The sequence below is a fragment of the Melitaea cinxia genome, chromosome 10 (assembly GCF_905220565.1).
Source record: "Melitaea cinxia chromosome 10, ilMelCinx1.1, whole genome shotgun sequence".
Classification (NCBI taxonomy): Eukaryota; Metazoa; Arthropoda; class Insecta; order Lepidoptera; family Nymphalidae; genus Melitaea; species Melitaea cinxia.
In genome coordinates this window covers 12,371,530-12,386,562 of record NC_059403.1, presented here as the reverse complement: position 1 = coordinate 12,386,562, position 15,033 = coordinate 12,371,530, and the positions used below count along the sequence as shown (strand labels likewise).

Here is a 15,033-nt window from a genome sequence, read left to right as displayed (position 1 = left end):
TTATTATTTCCTTATAATACTATACTTATATCTAGCTAAACATTATTTACATGCGTGATAATAGTTTTCTTAAATATATATATATTTTTAATATTATCTATATTACTACCAACGAGGAGTACTCCCAAGCCAAGCAACCTATTCCAATTTTATTTTGACATCTCGAGAATACTCTCAACGACGGCGGTGTCTCTATTATGAATCGCCATCTTGAGACTATGCTCGAGGATGTCTTTTTCCGTAGCCTCCGCCGCCCTCCCGACGAAACGACAGATCGCGTCATCTCTGTAGTCGGTGTAGTAGACACAGGCCTTGGTGTGTCTAGTCACCGCGACTATCGCGTGCGAAACGCTGTCATGTATTCGCAGCCTCCCACTCCTCGTCTGGATGACGATGACACTCTCACTCGTCTGGCCCTGCGCCTCGTGGATAGTCAAGACACGCGACCCCTCCCCTTTCCCGTATCCCCGGTCCACCAGCAACTTCTTCTCTTCCTGCGTGAAGACCAGGTATAGGGTCCAGTTCTGTCTTGCAAAGATTTGCGCGCCCGTGAAGCTTTCCACGCGCAGGGAATGGATTATTGGGCTTGAGCTATAAATATCTTTGTAGACCTCGCTGATGGCGAAGGCGACATCCTTGGGGTTTCGGTGCGTACAAGACAGCTCCCACGATATGCCTGTTATCAGGGTTGGTCTGCTGTACCGCATCTTGAACAGGTTTTCCCTGTCGATGTACGGCAGCTGGTTAATATCTCCGATGAGGACCACCTTCTTGGCCCCTGATAGTCGGGCTGCCATCACTATGGCCCCGAAGTGGTTCATGAGGGCTTCATCTACCGTAAGACGGCTGATTTTTGCGCCCCCTCGAAAACCATTGACCAGTACGGAGGCCATAGTGCGCACCTTAGATTTGGCTTTAACGCCATAGCGGTGTGCCAGCTTCTCCTTAAGTTCTTTGGCAGCCTCGACTGTGGTCGTAATGACGACTTCCTCGTCCTCATCGAATTCCCCGACTGTGCGAGTTGTCTTGCCACATCCTGGAACCCCATTTATCCATTCCAGTGAAGGTAGCCCCCAGACCACGGAAGAATCATCGGCGTCACGGTCCCCCGTGATGGTTTGAGCCATCCGGAGTATCCGATCATCCAGCATTACTCTCGTGCATCTGGCCACTACCACCACCGGGTCCCCTGGTGGTGTATTGAAGATCTGAGGCTCTTGTTCCTGCCCCTCAGACTCGACCGCGCTCACGAAGCCTGCTGTGATGTTATATGCAGCCATATACCTCCCCGACATATTTCCTTTGAGTATCTGTCGAGTGTCGTTGTTGTAAATGGCTGCTTCGGCTTCTTCGAGTTCCACCTCCAGTAACTTTAGGTTGTTGTACTGGTAGGTCTGCATGATCTTATTGCATGTGGCCAGGTTCACCTCTCGGTTTGCCTTTGTTATGGCCAGGAACTCGGTAAGGGCATTTTGCGCGTGTTCAGATGGTGTGGACGCTGGTCGAAGTTTTGGTGGTGTTACTTGCCCCATATCGGCCCTTGTTCGAACAGTTGGTGGCGCCTCCGGGTGCTTCGAACTTTCGTCCTCGGTGAACCTTTCCAACGCCTTAATTTGCCGCTCTCTTGTATCGACCTTCTTCCGAGTCTTGTTTAGCTTTTTATGTAGATTATTCTTTCTAGAAATATTCAGCATTGTTGCGTTTTTGTTTAATATCAATTTGTGGTGGCTTTTGAAGTAAAAGTTCTTTACGCACGCTTGACTTAGGGCGTAAGCTAGTGAATGCATGTCGAGAGTGTTACGAAAAGTTTTATCGGGCGAGGTGAAAGGAAGTTGAGAGGAAGGTATAAGTTAGTGAAGATAGAGAGAAAGAGAGAAGGACAGAGTGATACAGATAAAGTCAGAACCAAATAGAATTTGGCTTTATTCAACAATAAAATAAGATATAGTAAATAATTAGGTATTGATAATTTGACAGAATAACACTGATGACAGTGTCATAATATTATCTAATATTATAAAGAAGGTAATTAAATAACATGTAACCTTCATGCTTAACAAGGAGATCACATCACAGAGAGACGGAGAGAGAGAGAGAGTTACGTATCATATATTACTAAAGAAGGTAAAGAAGTTTTACTTCGTGTGGTCTAAAGCGCACTCGTTTTTTGTTTCTATTATCTATAGTTATATAAGATGTAAGCTATCCAAATAAAAAAAGGAACAAACTATACTGCACTCCTAGCAAATATATGCAGAGACATTTAAAAGTGATTATACTTAGTCCTTGCATACTTGGTTCGCTTTAGCCTGTAATAGCCCACTACTGGGCATAGGCCTCTTTTCCTATGTAGGAGAATGATATAGGATATAACATATACAAATATAAAAACCGGAACCGGCTTAACGTGCTCTCCTGTGACCGTTGCGACAACGCGGCGGTTGCACAGTTTGTTGGAATTTCTTTAAAGCCCTGTGTAGACAGGTAACATTTTCTCGCGTAAATTGTATAGGAAAAGGTTTAAGATTTACTAAATAATAAATTTTACTCTTTTAGTGCAAGTTAAAATACCTCTGCCAATTTAAAGAAGTCGCAAACAGGGGTAACCCGTGGGAGTAAATAGTTGTGAAAGATTGATTACGATGGGAACTCAGCATTGTATATCATTAGTTAAGAAAAAGACAAAAAAAAGAAAAAAAACCGTTGAACAAAATATTTTAAGTGCAAAAATTAAGCTTAAAATTAAAACTATAACAAATTAATATAAATTCTTCAGTATTTTGAATAAGTATGACTGTATGATGTAATATATAAGTTAGTAAATGAAGAGTAGTGAGTCTAGTGACCATCTAGTGACTATAAATAATGAAGTTTGTCTTTATGATTTTATTTTTATGTTAAGTGCAAGTTAAGTGGACTGTGGACAAAGAAGTTGCTGGCAACACAACTTTACCATTTTTATGCATATAAGTTGACACAACATTAAAAAACAGTTTAACGGCTTTATTTTGAATAGTCCTCTTTGAAGTTGTGTGCTTTCAATTAATTTGAATGGTTTTTAAAAATACTATTGTTGGAATTATTGTAAAATTATTAATAAGTGATATATAATGTAGAATTGAGAAGTTTATGTATAATATAAGACCTAGTAGACTTAACGTAATCATGTATTTTGAGGTGCGTTTCTCATTTTAACTACTATTGCTTTACTTTTTTTGAATCCTTTTATTACTTTGTTTTAATCATTTATATTTATTAGATTGAAAATACTCCCGAGCATTTGAAAAGGGCTAGGAAAAAGGAAATTGCTCAAAAGGCGTCTCCTAAGGAAGAATGTCCAAGACTCGTTCTGGCTCCTTTTTCAAGACCTCCTCAAGTTGTTTTTGATAACGTTTTAATTGGAACGACGTGTGAAAAGAACTTGGAGATATTTAACCCTACAAAAAATTTTCAACTGGTCTGTATTTTTACATTAGGTCTTAAGATATCATTACCAATTGCTGATTAGGCTGTCTGACAAATATTTATATTGTATAAATAAAAGCGTAATATATATTTCTCTTTTTACTACAGAACTCTATTACAACATTCGGAAATTTCAATTTACAATAAAAAAAACAACAGATTCACAGGAATCCAAATGTTGTAGTTGAGATGAAATAGCTCATAAGCTCATAAGCTCATATGATTAGTTATACCTCTGCTGATAAAATCCGTACATATGGAGAGTTAAACTGACAGCACTGCAATCTGTCGCCACAGGAACATCAGTGGGTGGGGTTGAATAAATTGTAATTGGCAGCAACTGGTGAAACAGGTTCCTGGGGGTTTATGTTTACTCTTTTTCTGCTTTATTAAACATTAAGATGCTTATTATGGCCGATTCATCCAGGCCAATGACCCAGATCTAAGCATACTTATGCTATAAAAGATTTCTTAATTACTAGACACGAACAAGCATAAAAGTATAAAATCCTTACTGGTTGTCCTAAACTATTTTTAACTTTAACTAAATTTGAAATAATTTCTGCGTAAACCAATTTTAAGATTTTAAATTTAGTTATTGGAATAATTTTTAACCAACTTCCATAAAAGGAGGATGTACTCAATTCGATTGTAATTATGTAATTTATGTTGCCTCAAAACTATTGACTGGGTGGACCAATTTCGATTATATTTTTTTAATCGAAAGGTGGCGTGTCTCATGTGACTCCATTTAAATAGATCCAACAAGTACTTTCGAGCTATATCTAATAATGTGTATTTTACTTGACAATTATTATAACTTTTCACTAAGTGTACCGATGAGTCTTGTTTAGGAATGAAACATCTTTTTCGAATTTTATCGCAGTTCAGGGGTTCTCCTTTATTAATCACGTGAGGCTTGAAAGGGAGGGGAGAGGGTTCCAGAAAATAATTAAGGATCACGAGGGGCTGTAATGGGATATTACATGTCTTTTTTTTTACTAATCTAAAAAACAAGTAACAAACACCTAGCAAAAAGTACAGAATATTTATTTGGGAAGGGGTTGGGTCAAAAGTCTCATCACATATAACCTAGGGGACCGTCTTACTGGTGATATGTGGGGTTGGTGGTTGTTGGGTAAGTTGCTAAAAACATCTAGTGATTAATAGACGACCCCTTATAAAGTTTTTTAAATGCCCGACACTTCACTTTACAGCAACCATGGTCACGGGAGGACCGGAGGAGTCCAAAATTTAATAAACCGCAATAACATCGAAAAATTTGTTTCATTATAATTAGTCAAAATTGCGTAAACAGAAAAAGTTTCTTGTTTTAATCGAAAGCTGATGCTTGTCATGTGGTCCCGTTTAAATTTGATCGAGATCTAATGACTACTTTTTGAGTAATCCTTAATAACGCATATTTACTTGTATATTTTATCATGTACTTATGTTGTATTTATCAGACAAGAATCAGAAGACAGTTTTATTCACTTGCAACCGAACACAACTGCGAATCTATATATTTTTTGGTCATTTTTTTTTAGCATCATACAATAGTTTTATTAAATATTCTAGATAACTCTTGGTAAATCATTGCCTCCGGGACTTGTTATACAATTGCCTGGAGAATGTCTGGAAGTAGAACCGGAAACGTGCTACTGCATCACAATGCTGTGGACACCGACACAACCAACGGCACTACGTGAAACAATTCGTTTCACTAATGACAACAGAGGCAGATATGACGTCATAATTGTTCTCAAATCTGTCATGGTAATATTGTTTTTCACAGTTAATGTTCATAAGATTTTTTAAGCAAATGATTGAAAATTATTATTATACATTCATCTAAAAGAAATGAATATATTACATAATTTTATTAATTCTGATAATTATTCCTTTTAGAATGTCAAAGTTAAAAATAACAATCCAAAATTTAAGATATCTCCTGGTAAAATTAAAAAGAAAACTGGAAAGAAGTCTCCTGTTGCAATTTATAAGAAAAAGGTTGAAGCTATTTACAACACCACAACAAAAGTTAGGAAAACAGTAAATCTTGTTCAATCTACTCATTATAAAGTCATCAACCCAATGGATAAAGAGAATGTATCTTACAATGATTGTTCAGTAGATTCAAACTTTAAAAAGTGTCCTTTTGACTCACCAACTAGTTTAGACTTAAATTTTAATACATCTGAAATATTCTCAAATGTCCAGAGAGATAATAGAGATATGCTTCATGAAACTTATGAAAAATCTTACCCTGTTTGTAATGAGAAATTTAATAGTGACAAAAATATTTTAAAGCCTTCAAACAAACAAAATTGTGAGTCCTCTGTCTCTGATGTCTTTGATAATATAACATTTACACCACTTAAAAGTGTAGCTTCAAAGAATGATAAACTAGATAAAGGACCAAAAATAATATTTAGTGTAAACTCTGAAAGTGATTTTGATGATAGCTTAGATGTTCTAACTGGTAATAAAGAAAATGAGACACATTCTATCATATGTATAGCATCATCACAACCACCAAATAAATGGTTAACTGTTAACCACCATACACAGTATGAAAGTAATAATCAATGTACTGAAACTCCTGCATTACAAAATAAAAAAATTCCCAATACATCTTCACCGAAAGAGTTAAACAGTCCTAATTTCTCGATAAACACAGATTTTTCTCGAATAAGTGATCTCTCTTTTTTCCCACAAAGGTTTTCAACAGAAAAGAAAATTATACCAAGAGTATATAACGAAACTAATGATATTGTTGATAATGATATTGATTCAAATATGAAGATTAGTTCTGATACATATACAAAAGAGTCACCAAATACCCCTATGTATCATTATCCTAATCAGATGTACATGGATTCAAGACAGCCAAATCCACCTAAAGAATCACATTCTAAAGTTTGTCGACAAGCTTTATTTAAGGAATATTTACAGTCTAATGAAAAACATTATTTAGCTCGCCCTGAACACTTCCTTTGGAACAATGACTTGAGAGCCGAAATAAAATCGCCACCGAGGTCTCTTACTCCACCTTTGCAGTCTATTCCTGAAGAAAGCATTCAGTTATCAGAAACGCAGGTGTTAGACAAGACAGATCAACAAATGGCAACTTTTACCATAAATCGAACTTTTGATAAAGCAGGTGATAAATCTTCGATATCGTCATTTAATCGTCAATCAACATGGTCTAAGAAAGCAGTAAGAGCAGAGCCAGAACTATGGAAAATGCCCACTCCATTACCAAGGAAATCTATGAAATCAAAAACACATAATATACAAACTGTTACCAAATCTAAGGACTCCTTAAGCGGAAGAGTTAATCAATCTTTTGATACAAATGAAAGTAAAAACCAGAACATTTCGCTGAATCATATAGGAAATGTTTACTCACAGTCATTTACAGTTGATCCATTCCTTTCATCAACATACTTTTATGATGAGGAAGCTGTTGACAAATTTGAAAATGAATTTAAAAGATGGCTTAATTACATTTTGACTCCTCCTGCAGATTTAGACAGCAATGTAGAACAAAAAATTGATGTAGGTAAAGCATGGATAGAGAACAGAAATAAGGAAGTACCTGCAGCTCCAACTAAAGAGCAAGTTTGTAGTGCATATCACAACAGTCACAGGCTAGACAGCTTACGAAGAACAGCAAAAGCCTTGTTGTTGAGCCCAGAAATATCACAGGTTCTCATTAAATTAAATCTCCAGATTGAAAAGAAGTTGATTGCCATAAGGTCTGACCGAAATCTACATTTAGATATTGGTTTACAGAAAATTATAATGGAGATTCTTCTCTCTTACAATCCATTATGGCTTCGAATCGGCTTGGAGACAATTTACGGACTTATTTTGCCTCTTAAGTCTAACAGTGATGTTGAAGGACTTACTACATTTATTATTCACCGTATGTTCAAAAATCCTCATCTTAAGAACAAACATTCCAAATCAACTGCACCGAATATGCTCTTGCCTGCGTATATGGAGGCTATAAAGAAATTTACTCTGAAAAAGTTTTTTATGCTCGTATTTTTCTTAGATCAAGCAAAACAGAAGAAAATAATACCTCACGATCCTTGCCTATTTTGCAGAAATGCTGTATGTAAAGAAAGTAGAGAAATTATTTTACGCTTCACAAGAGAACTTATCGCAGGTATCGGAGATATTACGAAGCATCTTAGACCACTGGGTTATATTGTCTGTCATAAACAATCTTACCTTGATGAATACAAGTATGCTGTTCACAACATAGCAGTTGATATAAGAGATGGAATCCGATTAACTAAAGTAATGGAAATTATTTTGATGAAAAATGGTTTGGTGAATCAATTACGGGCACCAGCAATATCGCGTTTGCAAAAGATACACAACGTGCAGGTTGCGTTGAATGCATTGAAAGAAGTTAATTTTACTATAGTAGGAGATATATCTGCAACCGATATTGCTGATGGTCACAGAGAAAAGACATTGTCACTTTTATGGCAACTCATACACGTATTTAGAGCGCCGTTATTTGAAAAAGCTGCAAACGTTATTCAGATGTGGTGGCGGAAAAAATATGCGATTATTCTAGAAAAAAGAAGAGAAGAGGAAAAAATCTTAGCTCAGCGTAAGACTGCAGCCAGTATCATTCAGTATTGGTGGCGTAGGATACAGTATAATCGTATGGTAGAACACAAAATGCATCAAGTTACAACTGCAACTATCGTTATACAGAAATATTGGCGCATGTGGATTTGTCGAACTCGTTTAAGGAAGCAAAAGTTGAGTGCTGTAAAAATTGCCACATGGTATAAAGGTGTAAAAATGATTAAACAGTCAAAAGAATTGTTGCAGACGTTGCGATTACAAAGAGAAAAAATAAGACATGAATCGGCTGTCTTGATTCAAGTACATGTCCGGCGTTGGTTATGCATGAGGAAATATCGTATGATTAAAAATAAAATCATATGCATACAGAGTATCATTCGACAATATTTGGTCCGAAAATGGTACACCAAGTTGCTAAAATCTGTTATTATCATTCAACAAAAGTACAGAGCCAAATTATTAATGAGAAAAGAAATTGAGAATTATATTGAGAAAAAGCAAAGTGCTATAACTATACAGAGTTACTTTAGAATGGCTAGACAGCGAAAATGTTTCAAAGCGCTAAAAATGTCTGTTCAAACTATAGAAAGATATTATAAAGCAAAGCTTTTGATGAGAAATGACCGAACAAACTATGTTAAATTAAGACAGGCTGTGATTAAAATGCAGTCTCTCTATAAATGTAAAAAAATACGACGTAATTATCTTCGGGACCGCGATTTAATTATTTATATACAAAGGAAATATATCGCTAATAAGATAATGAAACAAGAAAGATCACAATATTTACAAATTCGAAATGCAACTATTGTTCTTCAAAGGCAATTTAAATCATATTTAAAGATGAAAGTAACGAGAGAACGGTACATTACACTTAGAGTGGCTGCTATCAAAATTCAGAATATCTTCCGATCTTACTTACAAATGAAAACGCAAAGACAAAGGTACCTTGAATTAAGAAAATCGGCAATAGTAATACAAACATATTACCGTAGTTTGTTAGTAATGCGACGTGATAGAACTACTTACTTGAATCTCAAAAAGTCCGTTTTGGCCGTGCAGTTGAGGTACAGATCACTGATTTTAATGAGAAAAAACAGACAAAATTACCTAGAATTAAGAAGTGCCGCTATTACATTACAAAATAGATATAAAGCATTATTAACAATGCGAAAAGAAAGAGCTAATTATGCTAAAATAAAGTCATCGTGTATTCTAATACAAAATGTATATAGAGCGCATATATTACGAAAATATCAACGCCAACAATTTCTTTTACAAAAAGATGCAGCCATTAAAATTCAAAAATGGATAAGATGTTTGCAAAAAGGTAAAGAAATAAAAAAACAATATGAGCAAACTAAAAAAGCATGCTTGGTTATACAACATGCGTATAGGGCTTATATTATTGGAAAGAAACAAAGACAGGAATACCTAAAAATGAGAACTGCGATAATTTGCATTCAACGGCATGCTAGAAGCTATTTATTGACAAAAACAATACGACGTAACTTTATTAAACTGAAAACTTCCACAATTACTATTCAAAGGTTCTACAGATCGTACTTGGAAACGAAACGACAGAGGCATTCATACTTATCAATGAAACAGGCGGCGATCGCAATCCAGAGTTTTTACAGACGATACCAAGAAAGTAAAACCATAAGACAGAAATATTGCCAATTGAGAAGTGCAACACTTTTTGTACAAAAGAAATACAGAAGTATTTTGGATATGAGATATCATAGAGTCAGATATTTAAGCTTAAAACGCTCAGTTATAGTTGTTCAAAGACGATATAGGGCTTTGTTGTCAATGAGGAAAGAAAGGCAAGCGTACCTTAAAAAAATGTCCGCGACTATATGTTTGCAAAAGAAGTTTAGAGCTAAATGTCTTATGAAAGAGGAAAGAAATAAATATTTAAAAATACTAGAAGCATGTAGAAAGATTCAAGCTTCTTATAGAGCTTACAAAATGGGTATTTCACAACGAAAACAATTTTTAAAATTACGTCACTCAGCAATTATACTACAGCAAAGATACAGGGCAACGGTTGTGATGCGAAATGAAAGGAAATATTACTTAGAAATAAAATTTGTGACCTTGAATATACAAAGGAGATTTAGAGCTAATCGAATGATGTTAGAAGCAAAAACAAAGTATTCAAATATATTAAAATCGTGTCTTACAATTCAAAGATTTTACAGAGCGTACGTGATTGGTCGAAAACAGAGAGAAAAGTATATTATGTTAAAAACGGCTGTCATAACAATTCAAAAACGGTTTAGAGAAATAATGCACGGTAAAAAGATAAGAAATCATTTTATTAATTTAAGAAATACTGTTATTCATATTCAGCGTTATGTTAGAGCTAGAAATGAGAAACGTGAGCTAGCTCGGAGGAGAGCCGTTGAAAAAATACAGTCTTGGTACCTATCTATCAAACAACGTAATCAATGTAGATCTCAATTTATAAATGTTAGACAAAAAATAATAACTGTACAGTCTATTCTTCGCATGCACATTAATCGCAAACATTTCCTTGCTATGCGAACTGCAGCCATAACTATACAAAGGTATTATCGTTCATATTGCTTAGTAAAAAGAGAAAGAGTAAAGTATGAGCAATTCAGGATTAACGTAATTAAACTGCAGGCTTATGTACGGTGTTTCATTGAAAGGAAACGTTACTTGCGCTTACGTGCTAGTGTCCTAGTATTACAAGCCATGTGTAGATTAAAAGCACACAGAAAATCTTTAATGAGACAAAGGGAAACTGCTGCTATTTGTATACAAAAAAATATTCGAACATACTTGACTCGATCTTGGTATATACAGTATCGTATGCAAGTGATATTTGTACAGAAGCAATGGAGAGGGAAGATTTTAACAAGACTGTTACGTATGAAATTTTTGGCAATGAGAAAGACTATTGTGAAATTACAAGCTCTTGTTAGGGGTCACATTGTCCGGAAAGCAGTTGCACATAAGAAAGAAAACTTACTACGTTTGAAAGAAGAAAAGCGGCAGAATTGGGCAGCTTCAAAAATTCAGGTTAGTGACTTATTTTGGTTGTTTTTATTTCGTAAAATATAAATTTAAAAGCCAATCGATTTATAATTATATACGTACGTAATAATATAAATAGGATCTTATACACACACGGTCGTCCGTTCATACGGTAAGCAACTTGTGTTTTAGGTAACAGTCGGCTGTTATAGCTATTTATTTGACGTGACAACGTCTAATAAATCGATGAACGCTCGCGGCATGTCTCTTTACGCTCAGTGATAATAGGTATATGGAATATAGATAGATGCGGTGCAAGCTTATCTTCCATATACGCAAATACTCGATTGGCGTCCGGTCCACTTCGATAGGCTTCGATCCACGTCCGAGGAGATGTTTTGTTATGACGTTGTCACGTACTATCTTATACTATCGTCCGTAAACAAATTTTACAGGCAACCATTTTTTTTAAGATACATTATACATATATAACTAAATAAACACAAATATTTCACCTATATTGAAGTGGAAATCGAACCAACGGGCTAGTCGCTATGTATATTTCCCCTAAAAGATAAATTAGTACCTTATGCATTTATAGGCACTGTTTCGGGGAAACAAAGCTCGTATGGCAAGCGGCAGACACGCATATGAGTTGCGTCGACGCTGGCGCGAAGGAGCTCTACACTCAACTCAGGAGTCGTTAAAGGAACGGAATGAGGAAGCGATGGAGGTCCTTCGAAACATGTCGGACATCGAAACTGTGATACGAGCCTTTAGGTCTCTTGGTAAGTTTTACTCAGATTTGCATTTCTTGATTATTTTTAAATATGCTTTGAAATAAAGCTATGGGTGGTCTATTTGCGTTAAAAAATAGTAATTCATCTTACTGTTCTACTTGTCACTTACTGTCAGCTAGCTTAGCTATAGGACATTTAATACGCCTAACCGTGAGCAATAAAATCATAAATTAATAAATTGGAAAGCCTGTCTGAAAGGTACTAATACCTCATATTCAACTAGGCAATTTGAACATGGCGTTATAATTTATTGTTATTTGTTGTCAAGGGGTGTGGCTAAGCTAAATGATAATAATGACTCACTTTTTTCTTAACGCAAATGGACTATAAGTCAAATTATATCAACCTTAAAAAGTTGTATTAAAAATATTCTGTAACAACTGTTCTGATCAGAATAGTTTTCGAAAATTAAATCAAGCACTCCAAATATACAGTCAGCTAGTCAGTCAGTTCAGCCTCCACCACGTGTGAGCAGTCGTCCGCCTAGGTGGGGCGAGATGGGGTCGCGCTAGCATTCGCCACCTCGCCCCGGCGGTAGGCCCGGACGAAACCTCCGTGCACACAACAAGGCCACCCCTCAGACATGTGGGGTCGTGTCGTCCGGCCGACCGAAGTCCCCCGACAGTTCAGCCTATCGCAGTCCACTGCTAGGCATAGGTCTCCCCGAGCTTGCGCCAGACATCCTGGTTTTCCGCAATCCTCATCGAGCCTCCACCGACAAACTTCCGTAAATCGTCGGTCCAGCTTCGCTTATCAATATTGAAACATTTTTTCTTTCAGAACTTCTTACTGAAGTACACCCGGTATTGTATAATTCAAACGCCGCGGCAGTTGTGCGCCGTGTATACATGTACATGTCGGTAACAAACAGATCTATATCTAGTGTGGAAGTGCTAAAATCGGCGGCATCACTGCTTGTTAACTTGACCAGATACAAAATAACGGGACCTAAAATATATGCGGTAAGATACAAAAATATGTATAACAGCTTAATTCCATAGGGTTACGTAGAACATTAAAAGTAATAGAGCTATTTTATACTGTATTGAACCGAAATAGCTGGAAAAAATGGCTAAGTTTATTCCGCCATGCTATTCCACTGTAAGGTAACGGTTTATTATCTATCGTGAGTTTTAAATCATAAGTCGATGATAACAATTGAGATTGATTAGACCTGACCTCGCTTGCTCTACCAGGCACAGTGAAGCACTCCACGAGAGTATGCACTCAAGACCTAAAACAAATATCCGTATATATTCAAATATCTACAAAAGCGAAAATCGAAGTGGCGGTCGTTCTTATAGTAACAACTTCACGCACCACTACAATTGCTGATATTAACTTAAATTATTAAATTTTTTATTTTATTTTCTTTTTTTTTTTTTTTGTAGAGAGAAAGAATTCCGCCAGTATTGAAATTTATGTGGCGATTCAGTAACAGTGAAACGCATCTATTTTGTATACTGTCAACTTACCTCTGGCTGTTCTCCAAGTATGACGACGTTAAGAAAGTAAGTAGCTGTTGCTATACAGTTTGCACTCGTATTTTTTTTTATCAGAGCAAGTTAAAATGTCATGTTCGTTTTCAGGATTTAACAGAGTTTCTACATGAAACCGAAAACCAAAAAATACTAGTGACAATAAAAGGAAATGTTGTGCGGATGAAGAGAATGGCAAACAATGCTTTGAGAAATAAATTCAGTACTCCGCAACCTTCTAAATATGGTTCCCACTCATTAAACCAATCTTTGCGAGATTTAAATCATAGTATTAGCAGTAATAAAGCCTATTTATTGCCGGCTCTAGAACCCGACTATGGTATTATTAGACCCGATAAGCCGCGTTATTTCCAGGACCCCCAACAAGCCATCTGCTGTCTCTTTGAAACTTATGGATTATAATTTTATTATTTTTATTTTATGGCCTCATTTATGTTAGTGAAATGTATATTATAGACAATAATCGTTGGTGTAAACATTATTAATATATTTGACTAATTGTGTTATAATTATGTAATACACATTCTGTTAAAATAGTTATTCTAATTTACTTATTAAAGCTTTTAAAAATAACTATTTGTTTTCATATTTATTTACCTTTTATTAAATAGTAATGAACAATATAATTTTACTATGTTATCATAATACTTAAGAGCTTGGAGGAAATAATAAAGATTAAGTATGTGCCTACAACTTCGCTAACAAAGAGTATTATCACCAATAAATATTAAATAATTGTGCAGGCAAACGAAGAAAAACCGACTTCAATTACATCGACAAGTAATACAACGCAGGTAGACGAAAAAATTATCAAGTAAATACGCATTATCAAAGATTACTCCAAAAGTTGTAATCAGATCTCGATGAAATTTAAATGTGACCACATGATAAATATCGGCTTTCGATTAAATTAAAAAACATCAAAATCGGTACACTCAGTAAAAAGTTATGCGGATTTCCGAGAGTTTCCCTCGATTTCTCTGGGATTCCATCAGCAGATCCTGGTTTCCTTATCAAGGTTCCACACCAGGGATATCTCCTTTCCAACAAAAAAAAATTTATTGAAATCGGTTTATAAACGATGAAGTTATCCCCGAACATACATAAAATATATATATACGGTCGAATTGAGTAACCAACTCCTTTTTTTGAAGTCGGTTAAAAGGACGAATAGTAAATTAGTGTTATGTGTTTCCGGATAGCTACAATCTGGGGATCTCTAAGTCGCGAGTGAAAAGGCTACTTCTAGGTAAGCGTGCTCCACCCTAGACCACATTCTCACTTAACATCAGGTGAAATAGTGGTCAAACGTAAGCCTATCTATTTGTAGCAACATCTATCTCGTGACATACATAGTAGAGAAAACTGACGTACCCTACATCGCGATATCACAGTTATCAGACTATATATATATAATGTACTGTGTGGCTACGGTACTAAAGAATATAGCCACCCCCTCTCTTCCCGTGGGTGTCGTAAGAGGCGACTAAGGGATAACATAGTTCCACTACCACCTTGGAACTTAAAAAGCCGACCGGTGGCGGGATAACCATCCAACTGCTGGCTTTGAAATACACAGGCCGAAGACGGGCAGCAGCGTTTTCGGTGCGACAAAGCCAGTACTGCGATCACCAACCCGCCTGCCC

General features: G+C 36.0%; 1 protein-coding gene across 1 annotated transcript; it reads left to right on the top strand.

Moving 5' to 3' along the window:
- The first annotated feature begins 3,165 nt into the window (after positions 1–3,165).
- LOC123657004 (protein abnormal spindle) lies at positions 3,166–13,960 on the top strand. The gene is made up of 8 exons (XM_045592607.1): positions 3,166–3,177; positions 3,260–3,457; positions 5,044–5,241; positions 5,374–11,133; positions 11,690–11,876; positions 12,669–12,850; positions 13,280–13,399; positions 13,478–13,960. Exons 1-8 carry the CDS (start codon positions 3,166–3,168, stop codon positions 13,787–13,789), a joined length of 6,969 nt encoding a protein of 2,322 aa, XP_045448563.1. The 3' UTR covers positions 13,790–13,960.
- Positions 13,961–15,033: the final 1,073 nt, after the last annotated feature.

Excerpts from the sequence above, each read along its gene's own strand:
- LOC123657004 (XM_045592607.1), top strand. Across the intron at positions 11,134-11,689 it reads GGGCAGCTTCAAAAATTCAG|GCACTGTTTCGGGGAAACAA; the intron begins GTTAGTGACTTA and ends ATGCATTTATAG. Across the intron at positions 13,400-13,477 it reads AGTATGACGACGTTAAGAAA|GATTTAACAGAGTTTCTACA; the intron begins GTAAGTAGCTGT and ends GTTCGTTTTCAG.